Source organism: Leptomonas pyrrhocoris, assembly GCF_001293395.1.
Source record: "Leptomonas pyrrhocoris isolate H10 chromosome Unknown, whole genome shotgun sequence".
NCBI classification, from domain to species: domain Eukaryota; phylum Euglenozoa; class Kinetoplastea; order Trypanosomatida; family Trypanosomatidae; genus Leptomonas; species Leptomonas pyrrhocoris.
Genome location: NW_015438371.1, coordinates 686,107 through 709,566, shown reverse-complemented (window position 1 = coordinate 709,566; position 23,460 = coordinate 686,107). Strand labels below are relative to the sequence as shown.

General features: G+C 59.2%; 9 protein-coding genes across 11 annotated transcripts; all 9 read right to left on the bottom strand.

Annotated features, from left to right (window-relative positions):
• Positions 1-387: 387 nt before the first annotated feature.
• Positions 388-1,130, bottom strand: ABB37_06814 (hypothetical protein; the record flags this gene model as incomplete). Its single annotated transcript, XM_015805232.1, has 1 exon — positions 388-1,130. The coding sequence occupies exon 1, from the start codon at positions 1,105-1,107 to the stop codon at positions 388-390; it is 720 nt and encodes a 239-aa protein (XP_015656525.1). The 5' UTR covers positions 1,108-1,130.
• A 626-nt stretch (positions 1,131-1,756) lies between these two features.
• Positions 1,757-3,199, bottom strand: ABB37_06813 (hypothetical protein; the record flags this gene model as incomplete). Its single annotated transcript, XM_015805231.1, has 1 exon — positions 1,757-3,199. The coding sequence occupies exon 1, from the start codon at positions 3,164-3,166 to the stop codon at positions 1,757-1,759; it is 1,410 nt and encodes a 469-aa protein (XP_015656524.1). The 5' UTR covers positions 3,167-3,199.
• Positions 3,200-3,926: 727 nt separating this feature from the next.
• ABB37_06812 (putative mitochondrial prohibitin) lies at positions 3,927-5,625 on the bottom strand (the record flags this gene model as incomplete). Of its 2 annotated transcripts, none has more annotated exons than XM_015805229.1 (1): positions 3,927-5,625. In XM_015805229.1, exon 1 carries the CDS (start codon positions 4,734-4,736, stop codon positions 3,927-3,929), a length of 810 nt encoding a protein of 269 aa, XP_015656522.1. In that variant the 5' UTR covers positions 4,737-5,625. The 2 variants fall into 2 exon arrangements, with proteins under 2 accessions (XP_015656522.1, XP_015656523.1); XM_015805230.1 differs by having other exon boundaries at positions 3,927-4,866.
• A 552-nt stretch (positions 5,626-6,177) lies between these two features.
• On the bottom strand, positions 6,178-8,554 carry ABB37_06811 (putative eukaryotic translation initiation factor 4 gamma; the record flags this gene model as incomplete). Of its 2 annotated transcripts, none has more annotated exons than XM_015805227.1 (1): positions 6,178-8,554. In XM_015805227.1, the coding sequence occupies exon 1, from the start codon at positions 8,107-8,109 to the stop codon at positions 6,178-6,180; it is 1,932 nt and encodes a 643-aa protein (XP_015656520.1). In that variant the 5' UTR covers positions 8,110-8,554. The 2 variants fall into 2 exon arrangements, with proteins under 2 accessions (XP_015656520.1, XP_015656521.1); XM_015805228.1 differs by having other exon boundaries at positions 6,178-8,542.
• A 422-nt stretch (positions 8,555-8,976) lies between these two features.
• Positions 8,977-9,971, bottom strand: ABB37_06810 (putative U1 small nuclear ribonucleoprotein; the record flags this gene model as incomplete). The annotated part of the gene is made up of 1 exon (XM_015805226.1): positions 8,977-9,971. The coding sequence occupies exon 1, from the start codon at positions 9,850-9,852 to the stop codon at positions 8,977-8,979; it is 876 nt and encodes a 291-aa protein (XP_015656519.1). The 5' UTR covers positions 9,853-9,971.
• An 814-nt stretch (positions 9,972-10,785) lies between these two features.
• On the bottom strand, positions 10,786-13,989 carry ABB37_06809 (putative kinesin; the record flags this gene model as incomplete). The annotated part of the gene is made up of 1 exon (XM_015805225.1): positions 10,786-13,989. The coding sequence occupies one exon, from the start codon at positions 13,987-13,989 to the stop codon at positions 10,786-10,788; it is 3,204 nt and encodes a 1,067-aa protein (XP_015656518.1).
• Positions 13,990-14,744: 755 nt separating this feature from the next.
• ABB37_06808 (hypothetical protein) lies at positions 14,745-16,047 on the bottom strand (the record flags this gene model as incomplete). Its single annotated transcript, XM_015805224.1, has 1 exon — positions 14,745-16,047. Exon 1 carries the CDS (start codon positions 15,771-15,773, stop codon positions 14,745-14,747), a length of 1,029 nt encoding a protein of 342 aa, XP_015656517.1. The 5' UTR covers positions 15,774-16,047.
• A 622-nt stretch (positions 16,048-16,669) lies between these two features.
• On the bottom strand, positions 16,670-18,947 carry ABB37_06807 (putative mitochondrial hypothetical protein; the record flags this gene model as incomplete). The annotated part of the gene is made up of 1 exon (XM_015805223.1): positions 16,670-18,947. The coding sequence occupies exon 1, from the start codon at positions 18,743-18,745 to the stop codon at positions 16,670-16,672; it is 2,076 nt and encodes a 691-aa protein (XP_015656516.1). The 5' UTR covers positions 18,746-18,947.
• A 641-nt stretch (positions 18,948-19,588) lies between these two features.
• ABB37_06806 (hypothetical protein) lies at positions 19,589-23,412 on the bottom strand (the record flags this gene model as incomplete). The annotated part of the gene is made up of 1 exon (XM_015805222.1): positions 19,589-23,412. The coding sequence occupies exon 1, from the start codon at positions 23,294-23,296 to the stop codon at positions 19,589-19,591; it is 3,708 nt and encodes a 1,235-aa protein (XP_015656515.1). The 5' UTR covers positions 23,297-23,412.
• Positions 23,413-23,460: the final 48 nt, after the last annotated feature.

The following is a 23,460-nucleotide window of genomic DNA, read 5'->3' as shown; positions in this document are numbered from 1 at the left end:
GAAGAGAGGAGGAGGAAGAGAAACGCGGTGGTAGAGGAGTGATGAACGCACAGACGGGGCAGTGACAGGTGCAGCGTTGTCGCTAACAGGATCAATTTCTTTTCTGAGCTCAGAAAGCAGGGAAAACGCCCGCAGTCCGAGCGATGGACGCGACTCTGCGCGCGTGGCGCGTGGTCGAGAGCCGGCGGAGAAGCACCTATATTTTTTCGTCTGCTTCGTCTTTCTTTCTTTCGTTAAAACAGCGAAGAGATCGGTGAGGCGCACGCAAAATAAGCACCATCACCACGCAGCGTGTGCTGGCGCACTTGCACCGGCGTTGCACACAAGCCCCCAACAACAATGTCACAAGAGCAGTAAATACACACACAAGACAAAAACAGGTTCAGCTTACAGGGCGATATTGATCAGGTCATCGTATTCGTCGTGGGTCTCCTCCCTCCCCCGCTTTCGCATCTCCCTCTGCAGCTCCTTCTCCCGCTGCTTCGCGAACTCGGTACGGATCACCTCACTCTGCAGCAGCTGGCGCACCTGCTCCTCCTCGCTCACGCCCATCTTCACCCGCCGCGTCGCCTGCTCCACCACACCGGGCTGCTCGTTCTGCGCCTCGCGCCGCTTACGCTCCTTCTGCCCACCGCGCTTGTGCTTGACGACGTCACCGCGGACGTACACAAAAGGCACGGCGAGGGCCTGCGTGTCCTCGGCCGCCACCTTGCCCTCCGCACACAGTCGCCCAAAGGCCGTCCGCAGCTTCTCCCTCTCCGACTCGCCCAACGCGCCGTCCGGCGAGGCGCCTGCGACATCCGCCTTCGCCACCAGCGCACACTTACGGCCCAGCTGCGCCATTCCCTTCTGCGCCGCCTTCAACTCCGTCGTGTCGGCCGCCTCCTCGTCACCGAAAGCGTCCGTGAAGACGGGCGCTTTCATCAGCAAACCCGCATGCAGCTTCTTCGCACGGGAGCTGCTCGCCACGCTCTGGAAGTCCTCACTGCCCATGAGACGAAGCGCTGCGTCACTCAGCTTGCTGAGCCGCAGCAGCCCGCCGGCCCTCGCAAGAAGCTCCGCTGTTAGACTGGAGCCGAGCAGAGCTTCTAAATTAGGAGCGTCCATTCTAAAGAGCTATTCACCCACCTGTGTGTATGCGTGTTTGGTATTGTTATCGTTTTGTTTTTAGCGTATAGATGCGGAGAGAGAAAATGGAAGAGGAGCAACATGCGAGATGTGCGGAGGAGCCAAGCCTGCCGAGACGCTCGTTAAGGAAACCCCAACCTCGTTCGCCTTCTTTGCCGGTGCTGTTTTGCAAGCCACTGAATCGAACGAGAACGAAAGGAGAAGAGAGAAATTCACCCTGGCGTTTCTTTCTTCCACAAACGCGCCTCGCAGCGTCGAACGTTAGAAGGAAGCACAGTGCGCCGCCTCAGCCTTGATGATGAATAGCCGATTGCCGTCATGAATGTTTGCCTTCTGCATATATTATTTCTGTTTAGACGTGTTAAGGTTATCACGCAACAACCGGGCTGTTCTGCGTTCTTCTCGTTTTATACGACAGCGATTATCCGCCTATTAGGTGAGCACGACAACGAACCAAAACAGAAGCAACAGCATTCGCGCACGCAGAGGTAAACGGGCGGAAAAGACGGCCTTTAGATGTGTGACGCGAGGGTTCATACACGCTACTTCTCCCGCGGGGCGAGCGCAACACAGAAACTGGGATTCCGCTCTCAGCTTATTAGCTAACGGAGAGGGGGCCCTCGAGACGTTACGCAGTTCGTGCCGCCTCCTTTGCGGACCGCAAAGCACGGATTTGGAACACCAACACATCGCATTCGCGCTGCAGCTCGCCGCACTGCACTTCCGCCAACGCCAACTCCTCTCCTCGAGTAGGTGGTGTTACTACGGGGTACGCTGGGGGGTTGAGCGCATCGCCCTTAGTCAGCGACATTGCGGCCGTTGTGCGCAGCTGCTTGACAACCCGTTGTGCTTCCGTGTCGCCGCTGAGTTCAAATGGGGACGTGTACCACCGGCCGTGCCACAGCGCAGCTGCTGAGCTCGTCGCATTGGACGACGTCGGCGGCTGTTTTGCGGAGGGGCGCGCCGCTGTCTTCACGCGGCACCTCAGAGATAACGCCTTTAAGCACTTATGATTGTGAACGCCGTTCTGTTGACGCCTCTGCTGCTGCTGCCGCTGCTGCTGATACGCACATTCTTCACCAGGCGGTGCCCATACTGTGTGGTCTGCAGTCCTCCCTCCTCCTGCTGACCAGCGGGCCTCTGCGCACGGCTGCGCGCCAGTGGGACGACAAGAACCACGCGTGAACACCGCCGTCAGCGTGCTGTCGTCTTGGTTTACCTCAAGCTTTGAAATGAGCGTGCCTCGAGACGTTGCAGAGGCATGAGTCTCCTTCGCTCTCGCCGCAGCGACGTTGGGCTCCTCACCAGGAGAAGCCGGTAATGCCCATTGGTAGAGCCGAACGCCTGCTGACGCACGCGCGGCATCCGCAGCAGCAGCAGCAGCGGCGGCAACGATGCCATCCTCGCCCGCACTCGATACGACAGGCTTCCACACCTCAACGGCAGCGGCGGACTGAAACGAAGTAGGCCGCAGAGCCGCGCACAGATCCACGGCGGCGAGCGAGCGACCGCCAACGAACAGCACCGTCTCATCGGTCGAGCACGCCAAGCAGGCAGCGGCAAACCCTGTGGACAGTGCGGCGAGCACGCTGCCGCCCACCACGTCCACAATGCGCACGTGGCCGTCGGCGCCGAGGCTCACCAGCGTCGTGCCCTCCGACAGAAACTTCACGGCCACCACCGGGACGGTGTGTCCGGTGAGGCGGCGACACCCGGTGAGTCCGCCGTTTGAGAAGAGGGCGTGCAAGGGAAAGACGCAGCTGACGGCATCGTGGCCAGCGGTGGCGATGAGGTGCTGTGAGCTGAGGGCCATGTCGTACACCGGCCCGCAGTGCAACGTGATGTCGGCCATCGGCTCGAGGAGATCGGCGGAGTTAGCGGCGGCGGTGCAGAAGAGAACGTTTCCTTTGTTGGTGCCGATCAGCGCGACTTCGCCGTCCAGGAAAGACAGGACACTCGTGGCAGTGACGCCGCTTGAGGTGTCCAAGGCACGCCCAACTATGTCCGACAGTGCAATGGTGCTCTCAAGCAACGTCATGAGACAGCCGGTGTTTCTTTAATTCTATGAACTTCGTCCAGCGTTGAAAGATGGAAAAGAACAGGCGATTAGAGGCGAGGTGAAGGAAGTGGGGAAAAGCACTGAACGCTGGCGAGAGCAGCCCAACGCGGCCGCAGACAGGAGAAGCACTGGGCACAATTTGGCGATTACAACGCAGTGAAATAAAAACTGCTTTCAGCTTCACTGAATGAAGCGTCGACTCCGTCGCCTCGCCCATCACATGAGTGCGCTGAGTGGAGTACGGGTTGCCTCAAACTGCCCTCTCTCTCTTCCTCCTGTATTTGGACTCCCGTCGATCAAGCCACTCTGCTGACCGCGCGATGCTTCTTTTTCTTTCCGTGAGGATCGCAGCGGCACCGTCAGTGGATGCGCATGCCTATCACCGTCGCGGCACGATGAAATAGTGAATGGTTTACTTTCGCGGCTGTCGTTACTCCAGCATCAACACAGACGTAGCACCCATTGTGAAATACAAAACTCACCACATGCACAAACGGAGCGCAAGCGTGAGAGAGGAGAAGCACAAGGAGGCGAGCAGTTGCAACGGGCCAGCCGACGTTTCCGCTCCTCCCTGGCACGCGCTTACGCTCACGCTGCAGAAAGCCATCAATAAAAAAGTATATATATATATATATGTGTGTGTGACGGCGCACGTGACGCAGTCTGCATAAATACGCGCTTTTTCTCTTCTTTGCTAATCTTTTTCTTTGGTTTAAGACGTCACTATCGCCCTTTTCGTTTACTGCTTCGCCATGTTCAACAGCATACCCGCATCCTTCGGCACAAACGTCACGTTCGGCATCGTCACTAGTTGGTTCGCCACGTCTACGGCAGCCTCGATGCGGCGCAGCTCCAAGAAACCGGAGCCGGACTTCTGGATGGCGTCCGAGATGAGTTGGGCGGACTCGGCCTCGCCTTCCGCCCGCACCACAGCAGCACGCCGACGCTGCTCGTTCTCCAGCACGACGTAGCGGTAGCGCTCCGCCTCCTGCTGGGCCACCTGCTTCTGCTCCACGGCCGTCATGAAGTCCGTGCCGAACTGAATGTCGACCAACGACAGGTCCTCCAAAACGAGGCCGAACTGGTTCACCTTCTCCTGCATGAGTTGGTACACGCGGGCCGACACGGCATCGCGCTTCTGGATGAGCTCCTCGGCCTTGTACTCAGCCACAACCGCCTTCAGAATCTCGTTGCTCACGGAGGGCAGAATCCGCTCGTCGTAATCGAGCCCGAAGGTGCGGTAGATCTGCGGCAGGCGGTCCGCCACGGGACGGAACAGCACACGGAGGCGCACGTTCACCATCTGCAAATCCTTCGTACCGGTCATCGTTTGCAAAGTGCGGGGGCGCACACGCACGTTGAAGCGCATGATCTCGTCGAGGCCCAGGATGCGGCACTGCAGACCCTCGCCGTAGACGGAGCTCTTCAGTCCGTTGATCTTGTTATACAGAATACACGCCTCGCCGGGGTAGACGATGAAGCAGCAGCTGTACACGCCGAGGCCGGCGGCCAGGGCGCCAATCGCGACCTTTTGCAGAATCTTGGACATGGTGATGGTGGTGGTGGCGGTAATAATGGTTTGAAAGGAAAAAGAACGAGGAGTACGCGCCGTGGATCAAGGTGCCGCGCAGGAGCGCAAAACAAAACACGAACCGGATGGTGCTGATTGCCGTAGTGCTGATGGAGGTGTGTGTATGGAGGTGTGTGTGCGTGTGTGTGTGAGTGTGTGAGACAGCAAGGAAAGCAGCGAATGGGAAAATGGAGCAAACAAAGAGGAGTCAAGTTGCAAGCCAGCTTCTACGGAGGTGCTACTCAACGTGTGAACCCTTCAAGACTCATTTACTCGATTCTAAAACCCAGAAAAAGAAAGCTCAGAGCGCTACTTGGTTCGGCCTCTCAGCCCGCCTTGAGGCATTTCTTTCGGCCTCAGCCACGCGTAGGCGAACCGCGTTCTCTAAAGAGGCGTCACGATGTTGCTTTCGGGGGAGAACCTGACCTGTGAAACAACAGGGCAGATTCATCCTGTCTTCTCTGGTGTGAAAATGGAAGCGCGGGTCCACGAGCGCGCGCTTCTGCATCGGAAACCGCTGAACGAGTCAACGGCCAACGTAACTTCCTTGTCGATTTGCTTTTCGTTGGTGGATTTAGCTTATACTGTTTTAGTAAACCACAGGAGCGACGCGCCTCTGTTTAGAAAAGGGAAAAATTTGAAAACGGGCAGCTAACCAACGGCACGCACTCGCAAGAACCAGAAAAGCACACGTAATATTGAGAAGACACGGAAGAGAAGAACAATCGACGGCGGCACACCGAAGACAGACGCCACACACACAGCTGTAATAGAAACCGCAAAACCGGCCGCTTCGACGCCGTTTGAGGATGCTCTAATACGCAAGAGAAAATTCAAGCGCTACTCTTCAAACCTCAAAAAAAGTGCTACACCACGATATAGAATGATGTATATCAGCAGGAGTAAACACGCAGCAAACATCGTGGCCGTATTTGGTGAAGAGAGAAGCACGCAAAGCAAATAAAGGAGAAAAAAAACGCTCGCATCCTTCTGCGAAGCAATTTAAGCATCTCAGTCGCCGCGTGGTGTTTCGTTAACCATGTCAGGTCACAGTAGTTTCCTTTGTGTGTACTCGTGTAAATCATCGAAGACTGATCTTTTCGCTGCATCTGTCGCTCTCCCTTCTCGAGTCGCATATATGTGTGTGTGTGTGTGTGTTGCTTTCCCAGTTAGTAGTGCTTCCTTACCGGCGTTTAGTCCCTCCAAAGTACCCTCTTCTTTTCTTGCTTTTCGCGTAACTGGACACCCTTAAGTAGAGCCATCAACAGCTCTTTATACTGGCTTATTCGTTTAACACCCAGCTTTAGAGTTCAACCGAAGAGGAAAAAGACCCATCTCTCATACCAACAGCAGCAGAAGAGACAGCTTCGATTTACTCCACAAAAGAAAAGGTAAAAGAACAGCGACACCACTCCTTCGACTACTTTTGAAATCGCTGTTTGTAATCCGCAATCACCTTCGCACACAAGCCGTCCTCCAGCTCTAAGCTCAAGAACTCATCCATCACCCCCGGCTCCATCAGTTCCAGCTCCAGCATCGAACGAATGATGCGGCTCAGCAGCCTCTCCAGGCCCGGCTGGGCCCCCTCAGGGTTGCACACGTTGTACAACACATCGAGTTCCATGCGAATCATATTCTCCTCATCCGTGCTCACGTGCGGCACGCGGTCCCAGAAGGTCATGAGGGTGTCCACCGCGAAGTCGTCCGCCTCCTCCAGGCGGTTGTACGTGAGCCGCAGCACGTTCGCCGCATCAAAGTATACATCAGCGCGCGTCTCCTGCTCCGTCGAGGTGAGGCGCAGCATGTTCATGAAGCGCTCGCCGAACTTCGGCGTGTCCTCCAAGAGACCGTCCTCAATGGCAGTCGCGAGGGCGCCGGCGAAGCCGTCGAAGACCTCCGTATCAATCATGAAGAGGCCCACGACGAGGAAGCTGAACGCCTCCCGCTGCGCGTCCTTGCGGGTTGTCAGGCAGGCCGACTTGATCACCTCCAGCGCCACGGCGACGCACAGCTCGCTCTCCGACTCAAAGACGCGATCGCACGTGTTGAACTGCTCCACCCAGTGCAGAATCATGTCATTTGACCGTTCCGACACCCACTCCTGGAACATCGCGGCGACACGCAGCTCGAACTTCACCAGCGGCACCTCCGGCGCGGGCGTTCCGCGGAAGGCGGCCTCGTCAGCGGCGCCTGCATTCGTCGCAGCCGCAGCATAAGCAGCGGCACCAGAGGACGAAGCGCCGGTGCCGCGGTTTTGGAGGCCGAGCCCCGACCCCGCAGGTGAGACAGCGCGAGGGCTGCCGGAAGACTTCGCGTTGCTGCCCGTGTCCCGCCAGCTCTTCGGGTCGCCGGTGGAGAACGCCGCCGTGCCGTCGCGTCCACCGCCCCGCTTCGCTGCGGCAGGAGGCGAGGAGGCAGTCGTGGCGCCCTTCTTCTCCTTTCCATGGGTTGCCGCGGCGGCCGGCGGCTTGGCTACCTTCGCCTTGGCTCCCCAGCCGTTCTTGCGGAGGTCCAGCAGGTCCATGATCTTGAACCGAATGCGGTGCGGGTATGGGCAGTCTGCTTTTTTGAGGAAGCCGGTAAGGGTCTTGAAGTAGCCGTCGAGTTCCTTCTTGTGCGCCGCGTCCATGCGCTCGCCGACGGTGGTGAGCAGAGCAACGAACAGCTCGATGCTGCCGTTCGTCGGGTACTTGTTATCGCCCTGAGGATGAATTGTGGTGGTGAGGATCTCAAACATGGTGCGGTTCGACAGGACGGTGCAGAGATACAGCTCCCCCACAAAGGTCATGTTGGAGCGCTGCCGACGCATCTTGTTGAGGCACAGCATCTCCGCCTCCTCCTCGCACATTCCCTCCGTGTTGGGCTGCTCCCTCCGTGCCATGTTGAACTGCTCTTGCGTGGAGCGAATAACGGCATCACGCAGGTCCGACTGCAGCTGCTTGCCCTTCTCTATCTCGTTCACCACACTCGCCTCGTACATCGCCAGGCTGAAGCACACGCCGGCGTACAGCTTCGCATTCTCCGGCTCGTCCAGTGCCTTCTTAAAGATCATGTCCACTACCATGTCAGTGATCTCGCTCTTGTGGAAGATCTCCCGCACACACAGCTTCTCCAGCATGACGTCGTTGTTCTTCGTCGTGAGCTTGTTGAGTGTACTCTGCACGAGCCGCTGCACCCACTCCTTCTCCGAGTCCGCCGCGCCCTTCGCCACCCACGCATTTTCCCCCCGCACGAGCTTCGTCTGGCCGGTGCGGCGACGACGCACGATCTCCTCGAGGCAGAAGCCCGGGTACGGCGGCTCGCGGTAGTTGTTCCGCACGCTGCGAATCTGATCCACCGTGAACTGCAACATGACTCCGTGGTATTGATACGGTGAGTACGCAGGTACAAAAACAGTGTGTGTGTGTGTTGCTGTCCCAAAAAAATGAAGAGGCTCCTCAGCAGGGCGGCGTTACTCCACGGATGCGGAAGAGAGCGTGAAACACCGAAAGCACCGACGTCTTCCTGCGTCAGCTTCTGCTATTTAATTGGCGGGTGCGGTTTTACCTTTGCAGCGTAGACGCTGTTGTGTGGTGCGACAGTTCTCGTTTTCTTTTCTGATTGAAGAAGAATGTAAGAAGACACGTGGTTGCAAGCGGGAAGACGGCGCAGAGGAACACGGTTGTGAGCACGACGAACCAGGAGAACGACAACAAAGGAAAAAAACAAGTACAAGCGCTCCTTGTTGCTGCCGTGTGTGGGTGCCAAACGTGAAGTTGAACTGTGGGCTTTTCCTGTTGGGTGCTTTCAGCGTACCCACAACAACGTTGAAAAATAAGTGTACGGTTTCCAGGAGGCGAGTATTCGAGAAGGCGAGCGAGAAGAAGAAAAGGGATAGGTGGATTCAGTCGGCATGAACGCGACAGACAAGAAAGGATGCCCTGCAGGACACCAACACACCTCCTTACAAGCTCGTAGGAATGGAAGGCGAACGTCCCGCGACGCACAGCTTCCTCTCCCTCTTTAAGGGTGTGTTATCCCCCGTCCTCATAAACTGGAGTGCGTGATCGGCAAAGTAATATAAGGAGGTGCATGGGAAGTTGCATGTATCGCTCACTATCGTACTGTCTCCTGTCCCTCTTCTGTAGTAGTAAGCGTCACCAACGCCGTTATAGCCGGACCTCTTATCCACACGCCCATGCATCACCGAATGCGCGCCACCGGCGGCCGCCCCGCGGCCTCAGCTGTTGAGGATCGAATTCAAGAAATCCGCATCGTCGTCGGGCAAGGGCAGTACGGCGTTTTTAGAGCCAGCGGCGGATGCGGTAGATCCTCCGGGGTGGGCGATGGCGGTCGACGCTCTTGCTTCATCACCGTCCTTTGCCGTCGCATTCGTCCGCCCGCCGTTCAACGTCGCTTGGGAGGCCAAAAACGTCTCCGCCGTCGCGATCCGCTTCGGCAAGAACCCCGCCTCCGTTCGTCCCCTCTCCTTGTCGATGATGACGGCGTGCCCCTTCAGCCGTTTCTTGCGATGGAACAGCAGCGCCTTGCGGGCCTCTCCGGCAAGCCCGAACTCCACAAACGCGTATCGACGGCTCTTCCCTGTCTTGTGGTGTCGCACGATGCGCACGTTGACGACACGGCCGAACTGATCGGCAAAGTGGCGCAGGTCCTCCTCGACGGTGTCGGGGTGCAGGTTTGCCATGATCACCGTGCGGGTGGGGTCCGACCGCACGTTGAGGTCCGCCGATGGGTTGCGCCGCTCCTTTTCACCGTGGAGCTGGGCCGCCCATGCCTCCTGCTTTGATAGGGGAGAGGGAACGGCGGCGGTGGTTGCCGACGCGTCAGTCGCCGCGTTCGTTTTCCGGCCTCCTTCAACAATATCCTTATCCTGCGCCTCTGCGCACTGATGCAGTGCCAGGGCACATTGGAAGGCCGCATGGCATGCGCGGTTCTTTGTCTTGCCGTGCTGTCGTCGATGAAGCTGTCCAATGGGCGGTGGGGGCGGCCGCGCTTGGAAGAAGGCACGCTGCCACGTTATGTGATCCTCGATTCGTTGCAGCGCAGCCGCCTTCTTCCTCTGCGCGATCGACTCCTCCTCGTTTGCGCTGTCCATGGAAGAGGGGAGGGGCCCAGGCGAAATCAGCACGACGGAGGGATGGTCCTATGTTGTGAAGAACAACAACGCGTGACGCCGTCGAGGCACCAAAACTTCAAAGCTCAACGCTCAGTCCTTTAAAGTACGCATATATTTTTATTGTAGTTCATAGGTGAATTAAGAGGAGAGTGGGGTAGGACAACGGATGAGGGGGAGGAGGAAGGAACAACAGAGCCACCCGAGCCATGACAAACAAAGCCAGCAGAGAAGAAACCAAAGCGTGTGAGCGAGTACGCACGTATTTTCGATTGGAAGAATAACTGGAGAAACGCAGAAACAAAGCGGCGTGAACGAAGAGGGGGCTGCACAAAGAAGCGGCCGATCTTGATGCTCAGAGCAACAAACAAAAAGGAGGGCGACAGACCTGCAACGCCACCTGAAAAAGATGACGTCGTTGTTCCCTCAAACGACGCATGATGGGCCAGCACCTGCCTTCACGACGAGCTGTAGACCTTTCTTTCGTCTCCTCCATCACGCGGTTGGTGCGTCGAGTTCGGAAAAGGAATATCTCCTGCTAAAGTATGGATAAACAGTGCAAAAAAGGAAGGTGATAAGAAAGCGAGGAGGAAACGGCTTCACGTCGATGGGGTAGCAAATAAGAGAGGCGACCGCGGCACCTATCAACAAAGAAAACACATGCATCTACTCAAAAACGAACAGGTGCGTCAGCTGAAAGGAAAAAAAAATCTAAAAAGTGTGATAATCTACGTTGTTCTACCGTGTTCTATCGCCACACGTGTCAGCTAGTGGAAGGTGGCTGGGGAGGTGGAGATTGAAAGGGCTGGGGGGGGGGGGGGCCAGTGCTGATAACGTGAGGGCTGTAGGCAGCATTGGAGAACAAAGAAAGAGTCTCGCAATGGCACGGCAGCTCTGCGAGAATAAACGTTATTTTCACTCCACCGTCGCCGCAGCCGCCTTCGCGGATTCGTGCGGCTTTTCAGCGTCGACGAAGCAGCACAGCTTTTCGGTCGAGTTCGCGACCCACCCTTGCTGCTCGAAGTGCAGCCATAGCGCACTCGCGCGAAAGATGTCGAGCCCTGTCAGGTCCCGCAGCTCCCCTGGTGTCAGGCGCATCTTGCCGGAGTGATGGCGCGACCGCCGAGCATCGATTTCCTGTCGTGTCCTCGCTAACACCTCCGCTGGGATGTGCCAAACACGACTCAGCACCGCCTCCTGCGCGTCCAGCCGCACCGGCGTCACGCACACTTCCTCTTCTTCCTTCGCCTCTTCTGCCTCCTCCGCGGCGTCGTCGGGCTGGCGTGAATCTTCGAAGAGGGGTGACACCTTTGCCCAGTGCGCCAGTCCCACCACCCACGTCTCCATCTCGTTTCGGTTCGGGCAGATGACATCGACAAACTTCAAGTCGCGGTGGTTCGAGCGGGAGTGGTAGACGACGGTGAAGGAGTTGCACACCTCCTCGTCCGTCGCGGCGCGCCTCGCCGGGTGTGGGGCGGCAGCGGCCGCGTTGCCGTACCGCACAAACCCCGGCGAGGACCGGCCGAGGACGAGCTTCGCCACGGCGTCCAAGTAGACGTGGCCGCCACCGCTCAGGCTGGCGCCGCGCCGCGACTCATCCCAGCACAGCATCAGGCGGTCCTCCTTCTGTGCAACGTAAAACCATTGCGGACGGGGGCGCCCGCTGCGGTCCACCTTTATCAAGGAGGCCCCCATGTCCATGTAGGCGGTGACCCGTGTGAGGAGCCCTGGGTCGTCGAAGGAGGAGCGGAAGCGGCCGACGGCGGGCCCCGTCACCGTCGCCGCCGCGAGGTCGGCTTTCTTCGCCTGCGAGCTGTTTGCGGTGCGCAACGATGCATCCTGCTGCTGGAGCACCTTCCAGTACTTGGGCAGCTGCAGCGTCTTCTTCTGAGAGGGAGCTGCAAGCAGCATGTTCGTGACATCGCCGAGTGCGGGTTGACTGGACGCCGCCTGCGTCGTCGCCTTCCGCCGCGTGGACTGCACCACCGCGTTGCCCGCCATGACGAGCACCGCGCCGCGCAGCCAATCTTCGACGGACGCGTGTTTTCTGTCGCACTTCCGAGTTGAAGCGGCGGTGCCGCTGCGGCTGCGTGACTTCTCGGTGCGGGACGCGGCCTCGCTGCCGTCACCGTCGTCTCTGGGCGTCGCCGGTGCGGGCTCGGTGCGCACGTTGAACACCACCAGCTCCACGAAACGGAGGCGGAGCTTCGCCGCTGCCAGCGCTTTTTGAAACGCATTTCCTGCCGCTTCGTCGGACAAGTTTGCCTTGCGAAAGTCGCCGGCGATGCTCACCGGGCCGTCGAAGGCCGCGTCGTCGTAGGTGTTGCCGTGTGGTGCAACCTCAGCTACGTTGTCGAAAGCCTCCAGCTGAGCCTTCTGCGCCGCCGTCGACTGACACAGTTCGTGGCGTGTTGCGGCAGCCGTTTGCGTGTCTGCCTTCATCGTGCTGAGCGATTGTTGCATCGCAGCCTCGGTGTCCACCAGCTCTTTTTTCAGAGCTTCGTTCGCCCGCTCCACCTCCGCGGTAAGCGTGGGCACCTCGGCGCGACGCTGCCTGTACTTCATCAACAACTGTTTTCTTAGCTCGCTCTGTGCAACCTCGGCGAAGCGGTGCATACGGGCCTCGGCAGACTCCGACAGCTCCACCTCCGCTTTCAGTTGGACGCACAGTCGCCGCAGTCGATCAGCCTTGTCGTATCCTTCGCGTAAGGCCGTGTGAAACGGAAGCTGCAAAAGGGGGTGGTCCGCCGCAGCAGACGCCACGCGCCGCAGCAGCCCCGTGGAAAGCTCCTGCTGTGCGTGGAAGACGTGCATCTCTGCCACGAGGGCGTCGTGCAGTCGCAGTGAGGCCAGATAGCTGGTCTGCAGCGCCGCCTGCTGGGGCGAGGTCGCGGCCGCCGGCGCCGCCATGCCTTTCATCTTGTCGGCGAAGTAGAGCGAGGAGAGCGTCTCGTCGCACGTGATCGCCGTGGGGCTTACGTTGACAAAGAGCACCACACGCGCGCGTGGGGCGGCGAAGGTGTCGCGCAGCACCATCGTCAGTTTGCTGTCGCGGTAAGGAATGTGTGCAGAGTTGTGGTAGAGGTGGTGCACGACGTTGCCGAGGGCGGTGAGGGACGCGTTGATGCGGCGCAGCTCGTCGAAGCCGGCGCCGTGCACGTCCGCGTGCTTCGCCTTCTCACTCCCCGCGAGATCCACAACCGTCAGCACGCTGTACAGGATGGGGACACGTCCGTCGTCACAGAGCAGCACGTTCGGCGCACCGACGAAGCAGTCGCAGCGGACAGGAGAGCGGGTCGACGGCCATCCCGGCGCCTTCACCTGCGCATCCCGCATGGCACAGCACTCCGCCAACGTTGGCGGGCGAACACACGTCGGAGTCATCGGCGTTTGAAAAACCTCCACGGCAAAAATGGCGTGAGAGCGGGAGGAGGTGTCGTTGGCCGATGTCGCCCGCTGCACCCGCCGCGCCGCCGCCCGCTCGTACACGGCACAGGCGTCCCGCAGGCTGCGCAGCGGCATGTGGGTGAGCCCGCGGAAGTGCAGGGCGTCCCTCGTCATGATGGGCTGAAGCAGGGCCGCAGAGACGCTGCCCTCCCGTAGCAGGTCGCGTATTTCATCATTGTAAATCTCGACGGCCGTGATGCCGAGCACCACGTGACGCTCGTTCTTCATTCGCATCCTCTCAGCGTAGGTGAGCATGTCCTGGATCGCCCGCAGGAGAAGTCCGCTCTCCGGCCCCACCACCGCCGCCGCCTCCCCGCCCTCCCCACCCTGCGCGGGTTTACCCAGCACTGTGAAGGTCTTTCCGCTGCCGGTTTGGCCGTAGGTGAGGAAGGAGGTGTTCGTGCCACTCAGCACGCCGTCGACACCGTCCAGCGCAGCCGTCTCGTAGACCTCCTCCTGGGTGGTGTCGCCATCGAAGACGTGGTCGTACGCGAAGTGCACATCGCGGTGCACCTTCGCCGCCCGCCGCTCCGCAAGTCGGAGGGAGGTGTCAGAGGTGGGAATGCAGACCACCTCCGCGTAGCGCTCGCTCTGCTGCAGGGCGTTGGCCGCAAAGGCGAGCGTCGGGCGAACCCGCACCGACACCGTCACGCGCGGCTCCTCGCCGTCCATCACTCCACGAAAGGATGCAAGACAGGCGGAGGACGTACAACAGAAGTGATGATACGCGTCGTTTCCAATCTCCGCTCTGCAACAACGCGGCGGTATGAGAAACGATCAAAAGCGATTCTGCTTTTTTTCTTTTCTCCCTTTCCCCCCGTGAGGCGGTCAACGAGCAGCTGCGTCCGCCCAATGCGGTGAAGAGCGTGCCGGTGTATCGGCAGAGAGGAGGAAGAGGGAAGGAGGGGAAGTGGTTCGCCACATGCAGGCAGAGACACACATTTGAAGTACGCCAGAAAGAAGAAAAAAGAAGACAGTCCCATCCAATGTCAAGACAGAAGAGACGTAAGAGCGCACTCAAAGACCCTTGACAGCCGGGCAACGCAGCAGAGTGCGTGTTTGTACAGTAATGTGCCGTAGAGGGAGCGAGAGAGGGAGAGGGAGATGCGCCGGAGGAGACGCTGTGCTCGCCTGCGTACGTACGCGAACAAGCGCGTTTTCCCTCTGAGCCTCTCAATCCCCCGCAGCGTTTCGTTGCTTGCGTTGTCGTCCTTTCCCCCCTTCGCAGCAGCATGAATACCCAGATCGATTACGGAAAGAAGAAGAACAAGAAGAACAAGCGCCATCAAAGGAGCGTCTGTAAGGACAGAACAACGAAAAACAGCGCAGAACGTCTCCCGAGGCACACCAACCAACGAGGAAGGGAAAAGCGAGAGGCAGAGCGCCTCGCTCGCGTCATTGCTGGGACGCTGCGACATCAAAGCACATTACGTCTTGAGCTCCACGTTGATGCCGTCGGTCATAAGCCGCTCAATGATGGGCTTCAGCATGTCTTGAATGTGCTCCTCCACCTTCTTACCCGCCCCCGGAACCGCCACCAGGTTCGACTCCACCTTGTAGCCTTTGATGGGATCACCAAACAGTTGCACCTTCACCCGCCGCTTCTTCACCACAGCGCGCTTTGTCGCCAAGTCGATAAGGGAGTGCCGAGGCGGGGCGGAGCTCGAGAGGGGGGCGGCACGAGCCCACGCAGCATCGTTCGCGGTGGCGTCGGATGTCGCCAGCGAAGCGCGACGCGGCGCCGCGAGGGACGCGAGGGACGGCGCGGCCGGCTGGGGGCTGCCCTGCAGCATTTCAGGTGGTCGCATTGCACGACGTCCGCCGGCTCCTAAGAGCACGCCGTAGCCAGAGCCGGGGAAGCCGCCGGCGCGGGAACTGCGCGTCGTCATCGACGGTGTTCGCGACAGGTGTGGCGTCGCGTTGCTGCGTGGGACTCGATGCATCGACGGCGGCGACGTCGTGTGGGAGGAGCGCGGGGTTGGCGTGGCGCCGTTCCACGACTCCGACATGCCATCGGCGTTTCCACCACCGCTGCTGCTGACGTCCGCCACCTCTTGGAAGATCTCAATCGAGGCGACGCCGTCGATGTGGATGTCGCTCAGCGTCATCTCCAGCGGGCAGTAAAAGGGCATCGACAGGGTGGGGTCGTTGCTCGACGTGGAATTGGATCCGACGGTGTCCACGTTCACCTGCAGCCCCTGCAACTTCAGCGCAAACTCACCGTCGTAGCGCACCTTCACCATGACGGCGGTATGCTCCAGCGACAGCTCGCGAATACCACTCAGCATCACCTGCGGAGGGGTGGGGCCGATCTCTGGCAGCTCTACGTGCACCACGCCACGCACCAGTTTGCTTTCTCCTTTGGCCATAGCGGCACGGATGGCGGTTTCGAGGGAGACGCGGATGGCCTCGCGGTCGTCGAAGCTCCACGTCTGCGGCCAGTCCCATTGCAGCATAATGCAGCACGTTTGTGTGTGTGTGTGTGTGTGTGTGTGTGGATGCGTGCAGAGAGACTTGGAAGGAAACAAACGTCGGTAGAAACGGAAAAAACAAAAACAAAGAAAGCTACTGCACACGGTTCCGTGAGGGTCGATGCATTACCAGAGAAAGCGGAAGGAGATTGTGCGCTGTCTTCCGCAACGCTGAGGGAGAAACGAAAAAGAGGATGTTCTCTCCTGGCGCTGCCTCCAACGGCGTCGGCGCCAACACGCAGCTCTGCGATGCGAAGCTTCAATGCGCATACCGTCCGCGACAGAGATGAAGGAAACAACCAAAAAAAGAGGGGGTATTAGTAATAGAAGAAGCAAAGGAGAGACAGAGATGAAGTGGAGCACCGATAGCTGAACTTGAAAGAAGAATAAAATGGTTTGGGTGTCCTCTTCAGAGAGCAAAACAGGCTGCCATCCAGCACGTCATCAATTCTCGAAAGCGGGAGGTACCTTGAAAGCGAACGCTTCGCTGTTGCTGTCGTTTCCTCTACCATCGCCACTCCACCCAATAAAAGAATTCATAAGGTGAAGGGAAAAATGCGCACACCACGAAAAACTATTTCGCTCACTTGTCAGTGGATCTCCTCCGCTCATCGCCGTCCATCAGCCTTCGGCTCTCCTTTCTCCTTGTCACTTCCTTCTTCGTTTATGAGCTTAGTGAATACGACGACAACGTCGCTGAGAACGGCGCCGCTCCGCTGGAGGCGAGAAAGACAAAAAAAAAAACTGTGATTGAAATCCACTGTTATGATCAAAAGTCCAGTAAGAAACACAAACGACATGCACGTACGCCACCAATAAGGAGAAGACAAAGCCGGCGACCTTTCAGCGGGACAGCTCCTAGTACCCCACCATCGTGAGCGCTACACCTTCCGCTCGCCTGGTGAACGCCCAAACGGAACGGTGCTGCCCAACATGCTGCCCACCTGCTCCTTGCCCGGTGGCTTGGTGTGTTGACCAAAGCGACGCAGCATCATGTCTCGCGGACGCAGACGCCATGCCGTCTTGAGCTGCCGCAGCTGATGCGGTGGGGTATCGGCAATGACGGCCTCCGCATCCTCGCCAAGCGTCCCCGTTGGGCTCGCCGCCTGCGCCGCCTCGACGGACCTGCAAAACGCGTCCACTTCACTGGATGTCCCGTGTGCCGCCTGACACATCGTGAGACAGGTTAGAGTGTCGTCGTTCACACCAATCCCCAGCAGGGTGTACAGGCGGATTATTTCTGCCGACATCCTCAGCGAGCCGTCCGTCGACTGCGCGTTTGCCAGGAGCAGCGAGTTCAAGATGCGCGTCGTCAGCGACTTGCCAAAACTCACGAGCTTCTTCACCTTGCTGTGCGCCGCGCTCACCGCACCGACGTGGGCCGCCAGCTCGATGCATTGGTCGTAGATGGCATCGATGTTGTCAACCGCACTGCCCACCTCCTCCAGTCGCCGAATCATGGCCTCACAGCACACAAGCATCTCCACTGTGCTCTCCGCACTGACAGCACACGCCTGCACAAACAGCAGCGTCATCTCCGGTGTTGGGTTGATATCGCTGTGCTGGTAAAACTGCCGATACACGGAGACGGCCAGCTCGCCGTCGGCCTGCAGGGCGCAGTAAAGGAAGGCCAACGTGTAGAGCACATAATCAGCAGACAGTCCCCGCTGAGGCAGCTGGCCAAAAAGATCGATCAGGTAGTCGCCCATACCAGGCACCGTACGGAGAGCGTACACAGCCCAGTAGTAGCACTCGAGTGAGACGCGGATATTCGCCCCGTCCGCGAAGCTGAGCGCCTCGAGGACGAGGGTTGGTCTCTGCAGCATCGCGCCCATGCGCATGTAGGCCTCCACGCACCCAGTGCTGCGCTGGAGGGCGTAGAAGTCGTACAAGGACCACGCATCCAGCCCACGCGCCAGGTACGTGTCGAGATCCGCTCGCGCCTCGTCCGCGTGCGTCAGAGGAGAGGCGGAGGCGGTATCCGGAGGCGCTGCCTCCTCGTCAGAAGCTGTTGCAGCAGCTGCCGACGCCTTCACAGAAGCGGGTTGGAGCTGCTCCGCTGCCATTGAGACAAGAATCATCGTCTTGGCCAGCATCGAAGGGCGCGGACGCAGGTGCCGCTGAATAACCTCCGTCATCACCGCCATCCCCTCCGCCGGCTTCTTGCACGCCACGCACAACTCTAACACGGCGTCGAAGAAGTATGTGGAGAGGGTAAAGGCCTCGACAGACTTGCCCGCCGCTTCCGCCTCCAGCTCACGCGCACGCTGCAGGTACACGTCCCAGCCTTTCTCCCACGCCCCGCAGACGGCACAGCAGCGAATCATCTCCGCGTGCGTCTCGGGGCCGACGTCGACGGGTGGGATGTTCGTCACAACCATCCGCTCAAAGATCTCCTCGGCGCACGCGAAGCTCGCCACCCGCTGCCAGTCCTCAATCAACGTCAGCTGCTCTAGCTGATAGCGCAGAATTGCCGCACAGCTCTTGTCCGGCATCGGCACGCGTTGATACAGAAAGTCGGTCAGGAGGCGGTTCGGCGTGGGCAGCATGCGGGCGTGGCGCACCAGCTTGTCGATGTCGAGGAGGTGCATGTCACGCTTGAAGTAGCCGTAACGGGTGTAGCGCAGGTTCTTCGCCAGCGCGGTCTGGTTGAACACGTGCTTCATGTGCGGCCGGTCGGGGTCTACCCACACTCGATACGCCTTCTCAAACCCGGGCTCCCCACCAAAGAGGCCCATCGCGGAGGTCGTCAGGGCAGGGCGGTGCAGCTCCTTGTACGCCGCACTCCGAATGTGCTCTTCCAACGCCTTCTGGGCAGGTGCGACGTCGTCGATCCACAACACCGGCTCCACCTCAGCCGCTGCCGGTGCGTCCGCCGCGTGTTCCTGCATGAAGGTGGTGGCGGAGGCTACGGCCAGTGATGCGAAGCACCTGGTAAGTGCCGTGCTGGACAGCATCGCTGCACACAAGAAACGGACTAACGCTTCTCTTTGTGGTAGCAACACGACCTTTTGGGGGGGGGTAGAAGAAGGAAACAGAGAAGTGACTGAAGAAAAGAAATACGTATGGGCGCGAAGATGCCGTCAGGAATCTCCTTCCGTCGCCCGCAGTGTCGAGCACAAAGCCACAGAAAAGTCAAAAGCAAAAAAAAGGAAGGCTGCATCAAACGCGCATTGTCGTTGAAGCCAGCGTCAAAACAAAGAACAGGAAGAACAATGAAAGGAGAGAATGAGGCGGCTAAAGATTTTTGCACCGGCCGAGAACGCCTATGCGTCGAAACGCAGCTCTCTCAAATCCCAAGCTCGTAGTGCCAACGCACAGCCACACATGAAGGGGTGCAGAGTGAGTTCGCAGTTTCTCTCTCATTTCTTCTTCGTCTTTCTTCAGCGGGCATTCGCCTCGCAGACGATGAGAAGACGGCCTTCTATGAAAGCCAACACGAAGAGCGCGAAACCAATTTCCTCCTGCATGAAACCCGCAAAATACTTACGCACCTCCGCGCATCGTTGCGGCTTCAATATATACTCAAGTGAAACTTAGGTTAACTGGGAACAAGAGCTACTTGTCTAAAACAGAAAAAGGAGTAGGTTCGGTTCACGTGTACATACGGCAGCAGCAATGTCGCATTCGTTCAATACATCTCGTCAGAATGCGTTCGCTTTTGTACATCGAAAGGCGTAGGCACGCGAGGATCTAAAAGTAGAGATTAATAATATTGTAAAAGGTACATCTTGTTTGCAGGAAACGACGTAGGACGAAACGCGTCTTTTTTTGGGGGGGAGGTCCTCGCATTCGCGCAGCTACGTTTTCGGCACGGGCAACGGAAGCCCCTTCGCCTTGACCTGCGCCTCTAGCTGCTCGACGATGTTGCGCAGACGACCGATTTCGGAGTGCTGGATCTGCGCCTCACGCGCGTACTCCGCCTCGTACACGGAGACGCCGTTCGGGTCGGTGGGACGCACCACCCCCGCCTTCGCCGCCAGCGTCCGCGCCTCCTTACGTAGGTCGTTGATCTCTTTCACGAGGATGACGTTCTCCGTCGTGATGCACTGCTTCTCCGCGCGGTGGTTCTCCTCATCCTTGGCGATCTTTTTCTTGAGGCTAGCCAGGTTACCCTCGAGGTGATCACGCTCTCGGTGGTAGTCCCTCACCTCGTCCGTGGCGGTGCCGGCGGAGTTGAAGAGCTTCTGATTCGCCGGCTTCCGGCCAGAAGTGTAGTTGTCATGCAGGGCCTTCGCCATCGCCTTGAGACGCTTTTTGTCCTTAGTAGCTTGGTACTCGCTGTAGGTGTCCCCTATCTCTGCCCACATGCGGCTTTGGTAGGCCTTTGCCTCTGCGATCTTGCCCGCCACGCAGTCCAGGTCCTTCTGATGGGCCGCGCGCTTCTGTCGCAGACTCTTGATTTGCAGCACAAGGTGCTCGTTGCTCGCCTCGTACTGCCCTGTCTCGGACTCCATGTGCGCCAGTTTTTCCTTGGAGGCGTTGATCTCGTTGTCCTTGGGCTGAATCTGCGTCTTGAGTTCCTTCCGCTTGTACTCGAGCACAAACTTGAACTTCTCCAGCTCTTGGTTCTTGGTGCGCAGGTCCTGGATGCGCCGATCCTTGTCGGCGATTGTCTCCCCGCGTTCCCGCAGCTCATTCGTCAAGGCCTCGATATCGCGCTTGGCGGACTCGATGTGCGACTCGAGCACCGTCTGCTGCCGCAGCTTCTCCGTAACGTCCGCCATCTTCGCCTCCAGCTCGGCGCGGCTTAAGTTCTCCTTGGAAAGGAGGGTGTTGTTGGCTGCTTGCAGGGCGGCTGCTTCCTCCTCCTGCTCCCGGTAGCGCTTCTCGTAGTACTCCTTTGCCTTGACGATTTCCGTGTCGTTGTCCTCCTCGATCATCCTCGACATCGCCTCCGTTTCGGCGTCATTGCGCTCCTTCTCCGTCGCGATGCGGTGTCGCTCCTCGTCCAGTCCTTGGAACTCCTCCCGTTGCCGTTGCTTGTCTTTGCGGTGCTGCGCTTCGGCCTCCGTCTTCAGCGTCGTCTTCTCGCTGATGTGCTTCGCGTTTTCCTCTGCGATGAGGTGGCGCAGCTGGTCGGCGCGGCTGTTGAGTGACTCCAGTTTGCAGCGGTAGTCATCCTCCGTTTGTTGGTAGGTTTGGGCCGACTTCTGCTCCAGCTCCACCATGAATTCGGTGAAGCGAATCGCCTGCTCACTCTTCGCCGCCTCCAGCGCCGCGATGTGGTCCTTCTGCTTCACCATCTCCCCGCTGTACTCCTCGTCCAGGTGCGCGATTTGCTCCTCGTGCTGACGCTCCTGCTTGAGTTGCTGCTGTGCCATGCGGTGCTTCAAGTCTGTCACCTGCTCCGTCAAGTTACGCAGGAGGCCCATCGTGGCGTCCAAATCGCGGCGGTCGACGAGCAGCTCTGTCGTGTACGCGAGCTCCTTCACCGTGCCGCGGTGCGGCGCCACCACGTCCCAGAAGACCACCATGCCGTCGTCGCCCACCGTGATAAGCATCTCCTCGTTGTAGGACAGCGTCAGCGCGTTCACGTGGCCGATGTGGGTGATGTGCGACTCGATGGTGATGTCACGCGGGGCGGCGACGATGCGCGGACCGCCACCGCCGGCGCTGCCGCCCGCCCCGTCTCCGCCCCCGCCTGCGGTGCCGACGCGCTCGCCCCCCGACCCGATGAGCTTCTCGCCGAGGTAGGTGTTGTACACGCGCACCGTGCCATCGTCGCAGCCGCCAAACAGCAGCTTCAGGTTTTTGCTCACCGACATGCACCGCATCGACGCGTTGTTCAGGCCGTACTCGACGATGTGCTGCATGGTTGCACGATCCAGCTGCCGCAGCTTGCGGTCGCTGCCGGCGGCCCAGACGGTTTGCACGTCGGCCGCCGCGCAGTGGTAGGTGACCGCCTTCACGATGTTGTCGTGCACCTTGTGGTAGTCGCAGAGGCTGAACTCGAAGACGGCGCCGTCCGCGCCGGAGGAGATGAGGCGGGTGTCGTCCGGCGGCACGAAGCTGAGACTGCGCACCTTGCTGTTGTGTCCCCGCAGATGACCCAGCAGCTCGCAGGTGTAGGAGTAGTACACGTGGATAATGGTGGAGTTTGCCACAGCGAAGTACTGCCCACCGTGGCTGAAGCAGCAGGCGACGCAGTTACGGATACTAAGCCGCTTGTATTCGCACAGATCCTTCTCGTATATGTTGTACACCCGCAGGGAGTCGGTGAAGGCGATGATCATGTGCAGCCCGGACGGGTGCATCGCCATGCTTAAAATCTCCGCCCGGAAGTTCTTGCGTAGCTCCACGACGTTCGTGATGGTGTTCCACAGGAAGACGCTGCCGTCGCGGCCGGCGGTGGCCACCAACGGGCGCTGCGCACACGTGTCCACCGCCGCGATGCTGCTCGTGTGGAAGGGCTGTCCGACCGGCTGAAAGACCATGTCCTCCGCCTTCGTAAAGTCCGCGTTGGGAACGTTCAGGGCGTACATCTGCTTCGTGCTCGTGAGGAAGGCCAGCATCTCCTCCGCCGGGGGCGGGGTGAAGGTGAAAGCGCGGATCACCGGCACCTCCGCCCCAATCTTCGACGCCGTGGTTAGGTCTCCCGAGAGCCCTTGGGTGCCGTCGGCGTTGAAGCGGAAGGTGCGCACCTTGCGGTACATCTCCTTGCTGCGCGTCCGTTCAAACAGCGTGATGAGGCCCATGTCACCTCCGCAGGCGAAGCCTTTTGTGTACGAGGCGAGCGCGGTAATCGCAATGCCGTCCGACGGCGAGAGCGGCAGCGGGTGCTGATACTGCTTGTCCTCGAACAAGAGGAGGTCGCCGTTGTCGGTGGAGACGACCAGTCGGTTCGCGTCCTCCATTAACCAGCTGTGGGCGAGGTAATGCACCTCCGCTGCCTCCACACCGCCTGAGGAGGGAAAGAGATGGCCGTCGGCGTACGAGAAGAACTTCACGCAGCCGCGGCCCGACACGCAGATCAGCGCGGGATCGCGTGGGGCAATAGAGCACTGGTTGAGGTGGCGCACGTCCTTGGCCTCCAGGGTGTTCTCCAGGGCAGTGCTGTGGGCCAGCATCTTGTGCTTCTCGACATCCCAGTAGACCAGCTTCCACTCCGGAAAGCCGCCAAGTGCGACCAGGTAACGCCCGTCATGCGAGAAGGACAGCGAGACGTACTCGTGCGAGCCGACGTCGGAAAGGTGCAGAATGGACCGCCGTTTAATGCGGGGGGATGCGGCGGGGTCAAAGAGGTAGATGACAACCGATGGCGACTTGCCCGACTCGGCCACGGCGAGCAGGCGGCGATTCGGCGCGAGGGCCATGGCGGTGACGCCCTCGCAGGCCGACGTGCATGGGATAAGCTCCTGGGAGCCTTGCTGCGTATCGAGCAGCACCACGCTCTCCCCGGCGATCCACACAATGTAGTCCTCGTCTAGGTAGTGGATACCGTCCTTGACATCCTCGCAGACGCCGAACACCATCCGGCGTTCGATCATCTTTGGGTTTTGCGCCATCGCAGTTACAATCGAACGATGCGCTCCGCTGACGAAAGTGGTAGAGGGGGGGGGGGGAAGAAGCCAACAAACACTGAAAAAAAGAACCACGGATTATACGAGACAACCCTTTTTCTTTCGATACGTACGTGCCGTCGCTCGATGGCAGATAAAGGAGGAGAAGG